This window comes from Frieseomelitta varia, unplaced genomic scaffold, assembly GCF_011392965.1.
Source record: "Frieseomelitta varia isolate USP_RPSP 00005682 unplaced genomic scaffold, Fvar_1.2 scaffold_157, whole genome shotgun sequence".
Taxonomy (NCBI): domain Eukaryota; kingdom Metazoa; phylum Arthropoda; class Insecta; order Hymenoptera; family Apidae; genus Frieseomelitta; species Frieseomelitta varia.
The window spans coordinates 98,918-112,670 of record NW_025109272.1 but is presented as its reverse complement, the minus strand read 5'-3'; the positions used below and the strand labels follow the sequence as shown (position 1 = coordinate 112,670).

General features: G+C 34.5%; 2 protein-coding genes across 3 annotated transcripts; both read right to left on the bottom strand.

Annotated features, from left to right (window-relative positions):
• Nucleotides 1-1,029: 1,029 nt before the first annotated feature.
• On the bottom strand, nt 1,030-1,992 carry LOC122536607 (neuronal acetylcholine receptor subunit alpha-2-like). Its single transcript, XM_043669091.1, has 3 exons — nt 1,700-1,992; nt 1,235-1,279; nt 1,030-1,143 (listed from the first exon to the last, which is right to left on the bottom strand). Exons 1-3 carry the CDS (start codon nt 1,955-1,957, stop codon nt 1,030-1,032), a joined length of 417 nt encoding a protein of 138 aa, XP_043525026.1. The 5' UTR covers nt 1,958-1,992.
• A 580-nt stretch (nt 1,993-2,572) lies between these two features.
• LOC122536595 (neuronal acetylcholine receptor subunit alpha-3-like) lies at nt 2,573-8,470 on the bottom strand. Of its 2 annotated transcripts, none has more exons than XM_043669073.1 (7): nt 8,359-8,470; nt 7,781-7,992; nt 7,303-7,347; nt 7,109-7,218; nt 6,415-6,628; nt 5,284-5,614; nt 2,573-3,010 (listed from the first exon to the last, which is right to left on the bottom strand). In XM_043669073.1, exons 1-7 carry the CDS (start codon nt 8,408-8,410, stop codon nt 2,655-2,657), a joined length of 1,320 nt encoding a protein of 439 aa, XP_043525008.1. In that variant the 5' UTR covers nt 8,411-8,470; the 3' UTR covers nt 2,573-2,654. The 2 variants fall into 2 exon arrangements, with proteins under 2 accessions (XP_043525008.1, XP_043525015.1); XM_043669080.1 differs by having other exon boundaries at nt 7,781-7,959; nt 8,359-8,466.
• Nucleotides 8,471-13,753: the final 5,283 nt, after the last annotated feature.

Here is a 13,753-nt window from a genome sequence, read left to right as displayed (position 1 = left end):
ATAAAGAATAATGCGAAGAATGCGCGATATTTGAAATGCGTGTATGAGATCTGTAAACTTTGAGACGATTCACACGATATTCGATGCACTTCTTCGCAGTGCAATTCCTTGAAATCAAAAGTTCCATTTTGAAAGTAAAAAAAAAAAAAAAAAAAAAAAAAAGAAAGAAAGAAAACTGTAAACGTTTATAAATTTATTTATAAAACAGCTTTGACAGTTATAATTATTATAACGAAATGCTAACGAGTTGAACGTGCAATAAGTCACGAAGGAATTATAATTATATACGCTATCTCTCTCTATTTATAGAATAATATTAAATTTTCATATATTTAATATATAAATTTATATTATACAAATAATTTAAATTAATTTTATATAAAATTTTTAAATTATTTATATAATATAAATTTATATATTAAATATATGAAAATTTAACATTATTCTATAAATAGAAAGAAATAGCGTATTATAATAAATATTATTAAAATAATAATTTAATATTATATTATATATATTATTATAAATATAAATATTATTATTTATTGCAAAAGATAATATCATTAAAAAACTGTGGATGCTTACAGAAAATTAAAATTAAATTGCATGGAATATACGCACAATACGCGATAAAAATGTACGGGATATGGACACGTTAAGATGAAATATGGTAAAATATGAGGAGTAATATTGAACTATAGCATGTAAAATGTCCGATTTCATTGTTTCAATTTGACAAGCATTTTATTTCAACAAATATTTTTTTTCATCCCCCTGCACATCATTTTACATGCCGTTTCAAAGCCAACAATTTATACGCGATTTTAATTGTGTTCGCGAAAACATGAATTTACATGAACATCAGCAATCTATCCATTACAATTCGCTGTGAAACACACCGGTATATCGACAAAGTGCGACCCATTAAAGACAAAGACAATTCCTTTGACGCGCAAATGAACAATTCAGCCCGTTAACACGTTCGACGTGTCACACTTTTTTTTTTTTTTTTTTTTTTTAATTAATTGCTCACGTGCTATGCATCACGATATCCGGAACCCAGATCTGATAGCTTTTCACTCGAAGAGAGGTGATAGAGTCAAACTGCGACTTGTCCCAAGTGAAATGAGGCTCCGTCCAAACCTGTTATTTGTCAGAAGAAAATACGAAAAATTTCAATCCTTTCCGAATCACTCGATAAGAATCGAGGATACGCCAAAGTGATTTTACTCACCATTTGTACCCAAACGCTGAATTCAACGGTGTTCGTCAACTCATCCTGACAAAGGTGAAAGGAATAAAGTGCAAAGGAATCAAAGATTTAAGAATTACGTTTCTATTAATCTATCGATCTTGCCTTTAAATATATTATATTTTGATATTTTATTCAATTATTTATAGAGACGTTCAATCAATTCATAATAAAGGTACGAGTCTAAATCATTTACGCAACGATAATATATTTTACTATTTCACTTACTACGAACATTCGTTATTTAAGTATCACTGGCTATCACATCTATCACTTTGAATGATTCTTCTTTATCCGATTTAATAACTAAAAAATTATACAATCTAAAGATACTCTTATGATATTCGACAATTGCAACTATCGATCTTGTCGTAATATATAATTTTTGAAAATCGGTCCCCTGAACCACCGAGAAACAGAAAGCCTCGCTTCACAAACGTTACTTACAACTTGGAACTGGTGTAGATTTAACCCGAAATTAACAACGATGGCGTTGTTTTTCGCGAGCACGCGATCCTTAGGATTATAGTCGCAGAACAAATACTCCTTCAGCCGCGAAAGCGCGGAATTATCCACGATGTCTTTGCAGCGTAGCTTTATGCATGCCGCCTGTTTGTTTAGCAGGATATTGACGATCACGAGCAAAGCAGGAAATAAATTCTTCATGTTTGAACGATGAGAGCACGGAACAAAGTGACTGTACATGGATAGATCGAGAAGAGCAGCACACCCAATGAAACACTAAACCGAGACCGTGGAAAACCGCCCCCTTTTCCACGTTATCATCTCCACTTTTATCAATTTCGACTATGACTGCGACTATCGGGTACAAATGAAAATAGACGACTTTCTATTTATTCCGAGTTGAAGAAGTTGCTTCGGAGCGATAGTTGAGATTGCCTTCGTGTTCAATAATTGTTGACAGAAGGTAATGTCGCGATGTTTTTCCAACAGTTTCGTTTAAGAAGAGAAGAAATTTTGGTTTGGAATTATATTCTCTGCAGCCAGAGACGATATTCAACTAAATTTTATATTTAGCACATTATCCTAACTGCGTAGAATGGAACAGTATATAAATAATCAGTTTCGTTTTGCAATTGTATAGTGACATATTCATCGACTTTACTTTTACATGTCAAATCTGTCCACTATCAAAATGTCTATTAATAAAACCTATCGAACCAATCAAAGTACTGAAAAACATTCGCATAATTTATTTGAGACGCTGTATAAAATCGTCGATCGTTTGTCTACAATTTAACACACTCAAGCAGAAAGGAACAATCTGAATCTTTTGTCAATATAATAAGAAAGAAGAGGTATGGTCATAAATGATCGTTTATTGTATAAATGAGAATCTACAGTTGATATCTGAATGAAAGATAAGACGGGGTACGACTTTTCACGTGGATGGTACAAGAGTGATTAAAATGATGACGTAGGTGAAAATAACGACGAAGAAGGAGAGCCATTCGATGATGGCCGCAAAATGTCTCCACGACGATTCCCTCGGCTCGGTCGCTGACTTTGGCAAGTCCGAATTATCCTCGCCCTCTCCGCCCAATATTCCCCTGCTGGACGATTTGGAATCGTCGTCGGTCAGAATGAGAAAACGTCCAGCCCTGTTACTTAAGATGAACGACGTGGTCGTCGAGATCCAATATGGCACTTCGATACTCATCTCTTGCATCTTGCGTAGGACAGCGGTGAGAACCAAGGCGAACACGGCTATAGCCAGCGAATCTCGGTAGTAGAGTACTGGAAGAACAAGTATCTCGACTGTAAAGAGCATGTTTTTTTATTGTACATACAACGCGTTTGCAGTGCACTCGCGATAGTGATGAAAAATGAAGTGTAGTATTTGCACATCGAATAAAATATTCTACTTGACATTCGTATCGGTTATGTTCGTGAATAATAGAACTGGAAAATTTTGCTTGGTAATGTTACTAATCGTTCGAAGTTTAATAATTTAACATTTAATTATAAAAGTATTTTTATATTAATATTATAATATCTCTCTCTCTCTCTCTCTCTCTAGTTATAGTTTAATATTAAATTTTCATATATTTAATATATAAATTTATATTATACAAATAATTTAAATTTCATTTTATTAATTTTTATATAAAATTATTTTATCTTAATAAAGCTTAATTAACTCATAATTTAAGTTTAACCGCTGCTGCTGGCACTTTAATTTATATTATTAATTTTAATTTCCCTTATTTAATTTTCATTAATTAATAATGAAGAATTTTTTATTAATTTTATTTTACTAATAAATTTAATATTTTTAATAATTTTTGTATATTTAAATATAAATTTGTTTTATGTAGATTATATGAAATTTTATTTAATTATTTTTAAAATAATAAATAATATAATGTAATAATAAAATATAATTATGGTTGAATTGTTAGTTAAATTAATATTTTATATATAATTTATTAAAATTAAATATTAAATTGTACGACCACTAACTATTGAAAATGATACGTCACTGTTGCGTCACTGTGGCGTTATGGTATAATAGTTGGATAAATTTATACTTGTATAGAATAATATAGACATAAAGTAGAATTAGATTTTATTACTAGATATATTCAAATTTGGAAAGTTCATAGCGTTTTCGACGAGATGAACAAAAATATTTATGCTCTTCCAACTGCTGACTTCGAACGACTGATATTGTTTAACAAAATAAATCACCAGATTTCTATCAATGACGGTGCATTTCAGTAGGAATTAATTAATTAATTAGTTTTAAAACTTTTAACTTAAAAACAAATACGAACAATTGAAGGATCGTGATAAGAATACCTCTCGCGACACACTATTCTGTTCTGTTCTATTTTTACTCTACATCATAAGGCACGTGTATAATTTCAATTTTCATAATAATGTGTTTGTACCAAATCATGCTTCTACGATACTACGTTCATATGTGATTACGTTTCTACAGTACTGCATAGAGTTACGTTGGTACTATTTATATCTTCGCATGGAAATTATAGTTCCATGATACAACGTTTAATTACGCACGTATTATTGTTCATTAACATAACTCATTAATACTTCGAACGAAACTCGTTAATCTATCTTATTCTCTCATCTTATTTTACAAGGAAAGTTTAGCAATTTAGTAGTAGAAACAATTTCTTTCTCCTGATGAAAAATGATCTTAGAAATAATAATAATAGGACTTTTCCTAAAAGAAATTTCGAATTTTGAAACGATTTGGACAACTGGACGAATATGCTTCGTTCTAATTTGTAATACCAAAAATCATTCGTCTGTAACATTTGAAGATTCTCTGAAATGAAGAAAATGTACTGTCAATCGCTCTTCACTCTCGTCATCTTTATTAATTGTCAGATTAAACTCTGGGACATGTTTGAAACGATTTTAGAAAACTAGAAATTAGAGAAAAGCAATAATAAACAGAAAATTGTAATATTTCATTCTAATCAGAAAAAACAAAGATAGTAAGTAAAAGTCTTTCTTCAGAGAGGTGCCCCTTTCAGTAGAAAGAAAAGATTGTTCCATTATTAGAATCACGTGAATTATGTACTTATATACTATATAAATTTATAGTATTTATGATATAGTATTATAGATTGTTCCATTATTAGAATCACGTGAACTATGTACTTATATACTATATAAATTTATAGTATTTATGCACATTTTTATATATATACTATTATAGTATTTATAATTATATAATTGTAATTAAATTATACAATTTATAGTATTTATATAAATTTTTGTTTTGAATTTTCTGATTATAAGTACTATATTATACTATTTTATACTTACATAATATATAAATTTATAGTATTTATACACATTTTTATATATATACAATTATAGTATTTATAATTATATAATTGTAAATAAATTATGCAATTTATAATATTTATATACATACGTATTTGTATAAATTTTTTCTTTTTTTAATTTTCTACTTGCCAAATTTTCCTTGTCAAGCTTGTTTATAATACTTGGTGTATTTAAAATATACTTACGTATATTAGGAGGATTGATACCATTGTGAGGTAATTGCCAGTGTAAATCGAATATGCATATCATATGGCAGATCAAGTTCACACCGGCGATGGCCATTCTCTCAGTCGATCTCGAGTCCAACCAAAGTACAATTAGCGTGAGCAACATCATTGCTATTGCAGGTGTTATGTACGTAGTGTGCATTATACCATAATGTCGACTTATAGTGAACTCGTACACGATCATCGGGTAAGTATCGTTCGGGCAGCATTTGTACTTCTTTAGCACTTTGTACACGTTCACCACTTTGAAATCCCATTCGGTGTTGTTCGTGAATCCGTCCATTTGGAACTATCCAATCACGCAAAATTACATATTACACGTTATAATTAGGATTAGCGTAAATTCATATTTTTGTAAATGCATAATTGTATGATTATAAATATATAAGTGATATATAATTATACGTGATATATAATTATACAAATACAAGTACAATATAATATGATTATGCGTTTAAATAAGTATAGATATAATTATATGATTATAAAAATGAAACGCAAGTAAAGAATTGTTGTAGCTATTAGGTATACTAATAAATACTGTGTTGTATATTTTTACATGCATTTCATGTATCTTCAAATTTTTTATAAATATTACAACACATCAAATAGCTATTAAATATACTAATGATATAATTATAATCATACTATAAATATACTAATGATATAATTATAATCATACTATAAATATACTAATGATATAATTATAATTATACTATAAATATTATACTATAAATATATACTAATGATATAATTATAATTATAATTATAAATATACTAAAAATAGTAGCTAATAAATACTGCGTTGTATATTTTTATATGCATTTCATGTATCTTCAAATTTTTCATAAATATTACAACACATCAAATATCCTTCACATTCAAAATCTTCTCTGTGAAAATTCTGAAATATTTATTAAAGTCTCCACTATGTTGTACGATCAGCTTTCAAGTGGAATAACTAAGAGATTAAGAACTCACAAATTAATATCAATTATAAAGATGTTGTATCCTCGATCTATCAATTTGCTGAGATTGTTGATGAATATTTATGAAAATTAAGATTCACTTCGGCTCACTGCCAATTACCCCTTTCTTGTCCAGATGAAAATTCACTTCCTCCCCGGAATGTGACCACGAACCAAAAATAATCCGACACCGATGCGTGTCATAGGGCCACGAAGAAAAGTCTGTGGAGCATTTAGCAACGTGTTTCACCGATGGCACGCAGCTAACCGATCCTGTGCTGAAGATCAAACACGTTGTCGGCGGTATGCCGGTCTGATCGAACGTCATATCGCCGCTATTTAAAAAGAAAAAAAAAAAAAAAAATGACAATTATGTCAGCAATTTGTAGACGACACTTAGCTTTTCATTCATTCAATATAACACTTGTCTCTTGTTATTGTCAACGAGAGAAAAGAAAAGGGGTCAAGCTGAAACAAAATTAATATTCTAGCACGTCTGATGTGAAACAAAAATTAAAACTCTGAAATTAACACCTGACAAAAATTGATTGAAAAAAGGATCTGTTTCTTGGAAGGAGTAATAACTAGACCTCAAGTTTTTATGTGTTTATAGTTCCTTAAGATCAGATTCAAACATAAAATCGTGGAAAATACTGATAAAATTTTTTCTCCACACACCATTTGTTTCCAACAAAATATTTTTAGATGCTACATTGTTGATTTTCAATAAGCTCATCAATTCGATTTCTATAATCACGTTCATGAAAGTATGAACGTGCAGCCGAATAATAACAATCGTGTGGTCGTCTGCTTACGAATTATAAACGGAGAGATCAGGAACCCAAATCTCGTCGCTTCTTATATGAATGAAATTGACTCCGTCGTAGTCGCTGGGTTTCCAAGTTAAATGGGCGTCGTTCCATACCTACAAAATCGGGAGATGCTCGAATTTCTCGGTGAAGAGACACGATCAAACAAAGAGATAAAGCAGAGAATCATGTTCACTCACGAGTGTCATCCAACTGTGCAACGTCATTCTGCCGTTCCAATCATCCTAGAGGCAGATTCCAACAAATAAAGGCAGAGAAATGAAATCGTGATCTTTAGATTGGTGCCTCCCGCGAATTTTAGGACAATTGCTCGTATTAGCAATATTGATATGAAAATGAATTATTAAAATTAACTTCTTCTTTTTATAGTTTACAGGTTTCTTTCATATAAATCGTTTCGATTTCAGCACGAGAATGAAGACGCTAATATCGTCCGAATACGTTCACTAAATTCTGTTTATTACTTCGACTAAGTTTAAATTGAAATTATTTTAATTAAATTAATTACTTTAACTAAGTTCTGTTATTCGAAAGCCTCAATTGTGAAATATACATATTGAAGGAAGAAAGTACGAGTGTAAGAATGCGGTGCGACTTAAATGACACGAAAATCGATTATTGTCTCGTTAGTCGAAAGTAATCTGAACGAAAGCTTACGAATTCCAATAATTTCGGCAGCAATTGCATGGTGACGTTGTTGGCGATTTGATGAGAGAGAGTCGGTCGAACGGTGTGATCGTACTCGCAGAAAAGGAACCTCTTCAACCTCAGCATCGGCGACGTGGTGTAAGTTTTGCAGTTGAACGCAAGATCGACTTCCTCCATGAAAGTAGTTGCTGAGAGAGCATTATGAATTTGCAGCGTACTTTCTAAGTGGGGATTAGCGGAGAAAAAAAAAAAAAAGAAATTCAACCAATGACACACTGCAAGGCTTAATTATCGAGGAAATTTATTTCAAATATAAAACAGAATCGAGCTTCGGTAAGCTTGAAACAACATTTCTATCTTCGAATAAGACGCGAATTTTCTATGCATTTGTGAGAAAAGAAGGATTTAAAAAACAGAGAAAGCAAAAATGTGTAAAATACTCGAAAAGTAATTGTTACAATACGGGAAAGATTTTTCTTTCTCTTCTTCTTTAATCGTGAATTACAAAAGTATGAAATAAAATAACTCTGTTTATTAATCACTCTCGATTGTGTATGTGAATGAAATGACACACGATGACACTTTACCCGAATCATGGCCAAAAAGAAGGAAACATCCGAGCACCGTTAGTATCCTCATTTTGATTGAAATGAGCCAACAGCCACTAGTCGACTGAACAACTTCTCGTTCGCGGCGAAACGATTATCAGACGCCCCGTGAAATTCGAAACGACAGATGGACGAGACGCCCCCAGGGTGGTTCAATGCTTTTTAAATATTTTTCCGATAGAGCAATAATAACTAAACGATTCATCGTGCATAAACAGTCTGAACAACAGATTGACTAGCAGAATTTTTGACGGGTTTGTTCAACCGTGGTTACCGCAAACCTATTTACGGTTTTCACTGCGAAATTATCTGAAGAAAGACCAAAAAAAGAAAGAAAAAAAAAATTTTCTTAAATATTCTCGCGATACACTTTCTAGGCCGAAATTTCGGAATAAAATTCACCTTTCCTTCTTGTCTCTTACTAAAGTGAATCTTCGAAAATCGTGTCGCACTTTAGATAATCATTAATTACGATTAATAAACGATATAACAATACAAAGATAGTATTCCTTCATTTTTGAAAATAAGTCGACATATTATATCAAGTTTTTCGATAATGTCAATTATCAATTATATTAAAGAGAAAGAAATCTGCTCTAAATCATAAATATTCAGTATCAAGAATTACATTATGAACCAGCATTCAATATTTCTCACATGAAATCAAAATGAAAAGTGATTACTTCGAATGAGACGAGAAAGAAGTTCATTTTAAAATAAGAGTAAATGCAAATAAATTGCATTAATACCTTTGACATACAAAACGATTATTTCAAATAATAATACAACATAAAATTTCATTCGAGTAAAAACATTCATTTTACTTTTGTTACTTGTTCCGTTGCTTTATCATCAATGATTTTATTTAAATAATAATACATCTGAAAAATAAATTCCTCCAACATTATGTAATAAAGTTCCAACTCCATATACCTGAATAAAAAATATTTATTTTTTATTCTGCAAGGATTAATTGTTCCAATCGCGAAATCTAGCGAAACAACAAGCTCCCTCGATCTATTCGAACGAGCTCATTGCTTCAGTACCTTTTCGATGTAGTATCATTGTCTAACTAGCATAGACTTAATATCCAATGCATTTTAACGTCTACGTTACAGTCGAGGTATACGAAAAGACCTAGCATATAATATATTTTCTCAGCCAACGAAAAGTCTCATGACCATTTCCCAGTCACATTCTATAATATACAATTCAATTTACGAAGGCTTTGCACAATAGCGCCACAAGCATCGACAAGATATATAAATAGACCGTGCAACTTACGGGGTTTCGTGACAGGGACTCTGAAATACCGACATAGTACAAGAATCACAGGTTCTTTAGCGCACTCTACATATAAAGACGGTGAACTGGAAAATTGCATCAGGTAAAACGATCAAGATAGGACAAGTAGTCTGTGATGTCTCATACGCCAAGCACCCGCGCATTGAAACCAGTGTTTTTTCACAATCCAAAATCCGCGGGTATCGGGGTGTGATTTTCCATACCAAAGTCATCAAAAATAAATGGAATAAATTTTCAATTGCAAAGGAATCTAAATGAAATATTCATCATATCATTGCCTTACTTAGATTCACAGCTTTTCTAGTAACCCAATTGAACGGAACAATACACGAATCAATATTTTCAGAAATAGTCAGCATTAACATAGACAAAGAATACCCTGTGGATAAGAAGAAATTTCTGGCGGTAAATTCGAATTTTGTATCAGGAGAACATGAGACTCGAGAAGGTGGCACATCATGGCACGCCATTGAGCTGATCTCCTGATAAAGAGATTTCACGAAGAGTTTTCAAGATAGAAAATGTGAACGAGATGGAATATTTGGGTAAGTATTCGAAATTTGTATCAGGAGAACATGATACTCGAGGAAGTGGCACGAAATTGGCCGCCGACGAGCGCTACTCCTGATACAAATGACTATTCGAAAAATATTCTAGATAGAACATCTAGCGAACGAGGTGGAAATCCTGGGTAAGTATTCGAAATTTGTATCAGGAGAACATGATACTCGAGGAAGTGGCACGAAATTAGCCGCCGACGAGCGCTACTCCTGACACAAGTGGCAATCCGAAAAATATTCCAGCTAGAACAATTCGAGAACGAGGGGTAAATCCCGGGTGAGTATTCAAAATCTGTATCAGGAGAACATGATACTCGAGGAAGTGGCACGAAATTAGCCGCCGACGAGCGCTACTCCTGACACAAGTGGCAATCCGAAAAATATTCCAGCTAGAACAATTCGAGAACGAGGGGTAAATCCCGGGTGAGTATTCAAAATCTGTATCAGGAGAACATGATACTCGAGGAAGTGGCACGAAATTAGCCGCCGACGAGCGCTACTCCTGACACAAGTGGCAATCCGAAAAATATTCCAGCTAGAACAATTCGAGAACGAGGGGGATATCCTGGGTGAGTATTCGAAATTTGTATCAGGAGAACATGATACTCGAGGAAGTGGCACGAAATTGGCCACCGACGAGCTCTACTCCTGATACAAATGGCAATCCGAAAAATATTCTAGCNTAGAACATCTCGAGAACGAGGTGGAAATCCTGGGTAAGTATTCGAAATTTGTATCAGGAGAACATGATACTCGAGGAAGTGGCACGAAATTGGCCGCCGACGAGCGTTACTCCTAATACAAATGGCTATTCGAAAAATACATTAGCTAGAACATCTCGAGAACATGGTTGATATTCTGAGTGAGTATTCCAAATTTGTATCAGGAGAACATGATACTCGAGGAAGTGACACGAAATTGGCCACCGACGAGCGCAACTCCTGATACAAATGGCAATTCGAAAAATACTCTAGTTGGAACAACTCGAGAACGAGATGAATATTCTGGGTGAGTACTCGAAATTTGTATCAGGAGAACATGATACTCGAGGAGGTGGTGCGAAATCGTCCGCCGACAGGCAGCTCTCCTGATACAGAAGTTTTTCGAAAAATTTTGAAACTGGAATATCTCGCGAAAGGGAAGGGACGAATGGCTGAAATATCGTTCTTTGTATCAGGAGAGCATTACAATCGAGGAGGTAGCACTGCGTCTCCCGCCGACAAGCGATTCTCCTGATACGGAGGTTTTTTCGAAAAACTATTGATGCTGGAATATCTCGTGAAGGAGAAGGAGCAGCTCGCTGAAAATTAGTTCCTAGTATCAGGAGGACATGGCAATCGAGAAGGTGGCACGAAATCGCCGGCCGACAAGCAGATCTCCTGATACAAAAATTACTGAAAAAATTTTAAATCTGTAATATCTCGTGAAAGAGGAAGTACAGATTGCTGAAACTCAGTTCTTTGTATCAGGAGAACATGGCAATCGAGGAGGTGGCACGAAATTGCCCGCCGAGAAGCGGTTCTCCTGATACGGAGGTGTTTCGAAAAATTATTGAAGCTGTAATATCTCGTGAAAGACAAGGAGCAGCTCGCTGAAAATCAGTTCTTTGTATCAGCAGAGCATTACAATCGAGGATTTAGCACTACATCTCCCGCCGCCAAGCGATTCTCCTGATACGGAGATTTTTGGAAGAATTATTGGTGCTGGAATATCTCGTGAAAGAGAAGGAGCAGCTCGCTGAAAATTAGTTCTTTGTATCAGGAGGACATGGCAATCGAGAAGGTGGCACAAAATAGCCCGCCGACAAGCGGTTCTCCAGAAAACGAAGTTTTTTGAAAAATTTTGAACTGGAATATCTCGTGAAAAAGAAAGAGCAGATGGCTGAAAATTCGTTCATTGTATCAGGAGAACATGGTAATCGAGGAGGTTGCACAAAATCGCCCGCCGACAAGCGGTTCTCTTGATACGGAGGTTTTTCCAAAAATTATTAATGCTGGAATATCTCGTGAAAGAGAAGGAGCAGCTCGCTGAAAATTAGTTCTTTGTATCAGGAGAAACATGGCAATCGAGGAGGTGGCACGAAATCGACCGCCGAAAAGCGGTTCTCCTGATGCAGAACTTTTTTGAAAATTCTTGAAACTGGAATATCTCGCGAAAGGGAAGGAACAGATGACTGAAAATTCGTTCTTTGTATCAGGAGAGCATGCCAATCGAGGAGGTAGCACGACATCTCCCGCCGACAAGCGATTCTCCTGATACGGAGGTTTTTCGAAAAATTATTAAACCTGGAATATCTCGTGAAAGACAAGGAGCAGCTCGCGGAAAATCAGTTCTTTGTATCAGGAGAACATGGCAATCGAGGCACGAAATCGCCCGCCGACAAGCGGTTCTCCTGAATCAAAAATTATTGAAAAAATTTTAAATCTGGAATATCTCGTGAAAGAGTAGGAACAGATGACTGAAAATTCGTTCTTTGTATCAGGAGAGCATGACAATCGGGGAGGTAGCACTACGACTCCCGCAGACAAGAGATTTTCCTGATACGGAGGTTTCTTGAAAAATTATTAATGCTGGAATATCTCGTGAAAGGGAAGGAACAGATGGCTGAAAATTCGTTCTTTGTATCAGGAGAGAATGACAATTGAGGAGGTGGCACGACATCGCCTGCCGACTAGCAGTTCTCCTGATACAGACGTTTTTTGAAAAATTTTGAACCTGGAATATCTCGTGAAAGAGAAGTAGTAGTTAGCTGAAAATTCATATTTTGTATCAGGAGAGCATAGCAATCGAGAAGGTTGCACGACGTCGTCCTCCAATAAACGGTTCTCCTGATACGGAGGTTTTTCGAAAAATTATTGAAGCTGGAATATCTCGTGAAAGAGAATGAGCAGTTCGCTGAAAATTAGTTCTTTGTATCAGGAGAGCATGGCAATCGAGGAGGTAGCACGAGATCTTCCGCCGACAGGCGATTCTCCTTTTACGGAGGTTTTTTCAAAAAATTATTGACGCTGGAATATCTCGTGAAAGAGATGGAGCAGCTAGCTGAAAATTAGTTCTTTGTATTAGAAGAACACCGCAATCGAGGAGGTGGCACGAAATCGCCCGGCGACAAGCGGTTCTTCTGATACGGAGGTTTTTCGAAAAATTATTGAAGCTGGAATATCTCGTGAAAGAGAAGGAACAGATGGCTGAAAATTCGTTCTTTGTATCAGGAGAGCATGATAATCGAGGTGGTAGCACGAAATCGCCCGGCGACAAGTGGTTCTCCTGATACAGAAGTTTTTTGAAAAATTTTGAAACTGGAATATCTCGTGAAGGAGAAGGAACAGATGGCTGAAAATTCGTTCTTTGTATCAGGAGAGAATGACAATTGAGGAGGTGGCACGACATCGCCCGCCGACTAGCAGTTCTCCTGATACAGACGTTTTTTGAAAAATTTTGAACCTGGAATATCTCGTGAAAGAGAAGTAGTAGTTAGCTGAAAATTCATATTTTGTATCAGGAGAGCA